Source organism: Orycteropus afer, unplaced genomic scaffold, assembly GCF_000298275.1.
Source record: "Orycteropus afer afer isolate SDZICR_OR568_19922 unplaced genomic scaffold, OryAfe1.0 scaffold01072, whole genome shotgun sequence".
NCBI lineage: Eukaryota > Metazoa > Chordata > Mammalia > Tubulidentata > Orycteropodidae > Orycteropus > Orycteropus afer.
This window is the reverse complement of record NW_006922659.1, coordinates 319,228-323,696: the sequence shown is the minus strand read 5'-3', so window position 1 is coordinate 323,696 and position 4,469 is coordinate 319,228. Positions and strand designations below refer to the sequence as shown.

Sequence of the window (4,469 nt, the reverse complement as noted above, 5' to 3'; positions counted from 1 at the left end):
CACACACGGGCACACAAACACACATGCATACACAGAGACACGTGCACATGGAAACATGCACATGAACATGGACACAAAAAAGGACACACAGACACAAATGCATACACACATAGACATCTACTACCTTGCACCTTGGTCACAGCTAGTTTGTCATTCTGCTTCATCTTGAAGGAGTGGCCTAGATCAGAATCTGACATGGGCCGCAGCCTCCAGGCCTGGGCAAAGGGCTCAGAGGTCCATGGTGAGCCCTCGGGTTCAGCCAGGCACAGCATCTCAGGGAGGCACTGTGCTGGAAGGGAGAAGGGCTGGCCCTGGGCAGAGCTAACCTTCCCAGACTTGGGTCTAGATAAGGCAGTCAACTTCCAGGCCCTGTCTGTGCACAGAACCAGAAGTCCATGCCCACACCCTGAGGTCAGATAGCCAGGACCTTGGGACAGAGGCAGAGACCCAGGAGGAACCCTCTACATCCTTCAGTCGGAAGGTTCAGGGAGACTAGTGACAGTTGTATTAATTCCCTGCAAAATTCCCGAGTTGCCTCCAGAAGGCATGTGGGAGCCAGTGGCTGGGGAGGGTGTAGAACCTTAGAGAGGACCCAGCAGGCTTTGAAAGCAGCACCAGTCCTTGGGACCATCCCAGGATGCTCCCAGCACCAAACCCTTCAGAGGCCTGAGCTCCAGATGCCCTCCAGGGTTATTCAGCACCATCCTCAGCCTATGCATTGCCGTCACTCTTCTGGTCCCCTAGTTGTCCTGTCTGCCTATGTCCTTGGCATCAGGCAAGGCATAACTAGTTAGAATGTTCCCTTGCTTAGAGTAGAGGCAGAAAGTGAGACCCTCTGTGGATATGAAGATGTAGCAGAAACAAGAGAGGTCCTAGAGGCCACCTCTCAGGCCTTGACATCCAACTGCCTGGGTGTTCCACCTCCACCCACCCATCCACAGTGGCCAAGCACAGTGACTGCAAATCACTATGTAGGAGGTCTTACCTCCATAACTGCCCTCAAGGAAGCTCTAGCACATATTAGGAGTCTTCTACTGGGGCCCAGCCCCTGGTTCTGTGGGTTTTGGTCCCCGAGTGTCATGTGCAGAGTGCTCTGGTCGCTCAGACTCCTACAATAGGGTGTAGGTATCACCAGCCCACTCAACTTGCGCATGCTCCTCGGTCCAGCGTGTACCCACTCATGCCCATCAGGTGTCAAGGGGATCTTAGGTCGTGCCTCCTTGGCCACAGATTCTTCCAGAAAGATCAGGAGGCTCTAGCCCCAAAAGACAGGCAGGGCTGGTGGAGCAGGAATCTGTGGAAGGCTTTTCCCCAGCAGTGTGTACCCCCTCCCCTCTGTCACTACTCCTCTCTGGCCAGCGCTCTGTTTGCATCACCTCCCTGCTGTCCTCTTGCTACTACTGCTCCCAGTCCCCACCATGTGTGCATCCATGGGGCCAGTGTGGTCTCAGACCTCTGGCAACAGCTCCTCATCCTGAGCCCCAGAAGGGCTGGGTGGCTACTGAGCCGCCATTTTCCAGCCCCTCAGTCCAGGGGCAAGCTGTACTGGGACCCTGTCACTAACTTCCCTGGGTGCCAATGCAAGCTGCCTCTCCTGTGTGTCCTATTTTCCTCACAGAGGGGGAAGTCAACGCCGAGGAGGAGGGCTTCGAGAACTTGTGGGCCATGGCCTCCACCTTTATTGTGCTTTTCCTCCTGAGCCTTTTCTACAGCACCACAGTCACCCTGTTCAAGGTAGCCCACCTGGGGTCAAGGGGGGTCTCTGGAGAGCCATGTAGTCTAGTCCTTGCAGAGGGGCTGAGGGTGGGTGCAGTGGGAGAGAAGACAAGAGAGACCCTGCTGGGTGTGCGGCCCCATTGGAAGCAAGACCACTGAATCCCCAAGACCTCCACAGTCACTGACCTCCCAGGGTGGGAGGATACGGTGTGGCTCCGTGACTTGTAGTGCACAGCGTCTATCTTCTCTCTGCTGGGCAGGAAGAGGAAGGCAAAGTGGCTCCAAACGTGCCTGGGAGCACACAGGGCCATGACAGCATCAGGAAATTCACTGGTCTTGAGTGCCTGCCTCATGCGTCCTGCCAAGCTCACTGCCTCTCACTGTCACTCCAGCAATGGGAGACTAACTCATGCTTTCCTTGTATCTGCAGGTGAAGTGACCCATCACAGAGGAAAGATGTCTGAGATTCAAGATCAGACCAGAGGAAGTGCAGCCTTCAGGCTCTGGGCTCCCAGCCTGCATTCTCTGGTCTTTTGTACAGCACCCTCCATGTCCCCTTTGGCTTTGAGCTCTGAGAACAGGCTTCTTTCTAGACATGCATGTTGACTTTGTTCTAAGTGCTGCTTTGTTGTGTATGTGCTTGTGGCTCTGGAATAAATGTGTATATATATTCTCCTTAAACTGCCTTCTTGTGATGTGTTGTTTAACTAGATGCTTTCTTGTTGCAAAGGGTATATGGGGAGGAGTCATGTCCCAGCACAGCTTGTGGTGACAGGGTGTTTGTCACCACATACACCATAACCCATGGGTCTTGAGGCTTCTTGAGCCTTATGGAAGAATAAGGGCCAAGTTGGAGGGGATCCCAGGGCTAGTGTCCAAGATAAGATTGGAATTGAGGTGCTGGAATTGGTCCTTTTTGGAATCTTTTTATGGGACTCCCTTCACAAATTCCTGCTGAGTTCTCACTCCCTGAGAGGCCTACACTGCATGGTCACTTGCTACATGGTCACTCACCACATGATCTTTTCTGAATGCTCCTCACAGTGTGATCACTTACCACGTTGTCCTCACTGTTTCACTCAGAACTTGGCCACTTGTCTTGTGGTCCTCAATGTGGTCCTCACCGTGTGATCTTCTCTTTGTAGTCATTACATGGTCATCACGTGGTGACTTATAGTGTCATGGTCCTCACTGTGTCCCTCATTGCATGGTCACTCATCACATAGCCATCACTAGGTGGCCCTCACCATGGCAGTCACTGCTTGGTCCCTAGTGCATGTCAATTACTGCATGGTCTCTCATCATATATTCTTCACTGTGTCACTCACCACGTGGTCACTTACTATGTGGTCCTCACTGTGTCACTCACTGTGTAGTGACTCACCATGTGATCCTCACAGTATAATCATGCACCATGTGATCCTCAACCTGTCATTCACTGTGTGGGCACCTGCTACATGTTCTTCAGCATGTGGTCCTCACTGTGTCACTCACCACATAATCACTTAACACATGACCTTCACTGTATGTTCCTCATGGTGTGGACCTCACTTTTGTGGCCACTCTCTCTGTGTTATATGCTGAGTCTGGTCACTCATCACATGATCTTCACTGTGTGGTCCTTACTAAGCAGACCCTCTCTGTGTGGTCTTCAGTATGTGGTCATTTGCCATATGGTTTTCCCTGTATGTCATTCACCACTTTGTCTTCATTGTGTTTTCCTTGAAACATGTCACTATCTGCATGGTCTTCACTGTATGCCACTCATGTAATACTTACTGTGTGGTCTTCACTGTGTAGTCACTTGTCATATGTCTCTCACCATGTGGTCTTCATTGTGTGGACCTTGCCATGTGTCACTAACTGCATGGTCCTCTCTGCGTGGTCACTCTATGTGTCGTTCTCACCCTGTCATTCACTAGGTAATCTCACTGTGGTCCTCACAATATGACCATTCTTTGCATGTTCCTTACTGTGTATCATGCACAACATGGTCCTCGTTGGTCATTCACCATATGGTCTTCCTTGTGCTTTTCTTACAATATGTCACTCTCTGTGTGTTCCTCATCGTGTGTGGTAAGTGTCCTCACTGTGTCACTTGTTTCATGGTCACTCACCACGTGTCCACTCACCACATAGTCCTGTGTGATCCTCACTGTTCCGATCCTCACCTAGACCTAAAAGCATGTGATGTGTGCCCAAGTAAGGCAAAGGGAGGACACAGTCACCAGGAAGGACTCTGTCATATGGGGTCTCCATCTCTCTCTGCTCAAGATGAGGTCACCACAGCAGTGGACATTGACATGAGTGTGGAAACAGGAGTGGAAATTAAAGGTGAAAAGTTTAAGAACACACATGGTGGGGGAAGTCTTCATCTTAATGAAAATGGCATTCTGGCAAACAAGGAGGAATGGTGAAATGAGTCTTCTAGGGAGTCAGGACGGAACTTGGGGTCATCTTCTTCCCTTAGAGTGAGCAGTGGGGCAGTCAGGAATCCCATAGGGCATGGAAATGGCAAGGAAAGCCAGGTTCTCCAGGAGGAAAGGAGAAGAAAACTCCAGATGTGACAGAGCTCAGGGAGGCTAGGGAGTATGAAAGGGGGCATCTGGGAGGGTACCTCAGTGTGTGTGTGAGTTGGGGGTGTCTTTGAAGCCAGACTGGATATGGAACAGGCAATCTCAGGGTAGAAGGGCAGCCAGAGCTCCAAAGGTCAGTCTCTCAGGGACATCTGGGTGCTCCATGGGGACCAGACA

At 51.4% G+C, this 4,469-nt stretch overlaps 1 gene segment (V, D, J or C); it reads left to right on the top strand.

Moving 5' to 3' along the window:
• The window catches only part of LOC103212708, a 119,880-nt gene that overhangs the window by 2,450 nt on the left and 112,961 nt on the right, over nt 1-4,469 (top strand). Inside the window, 1 exon segment of the C gene segment in view lies at nt 1,619-1,734. Within this exon segment, the coding sequence occupies nt 1,619-1,734 (116 nt within the window).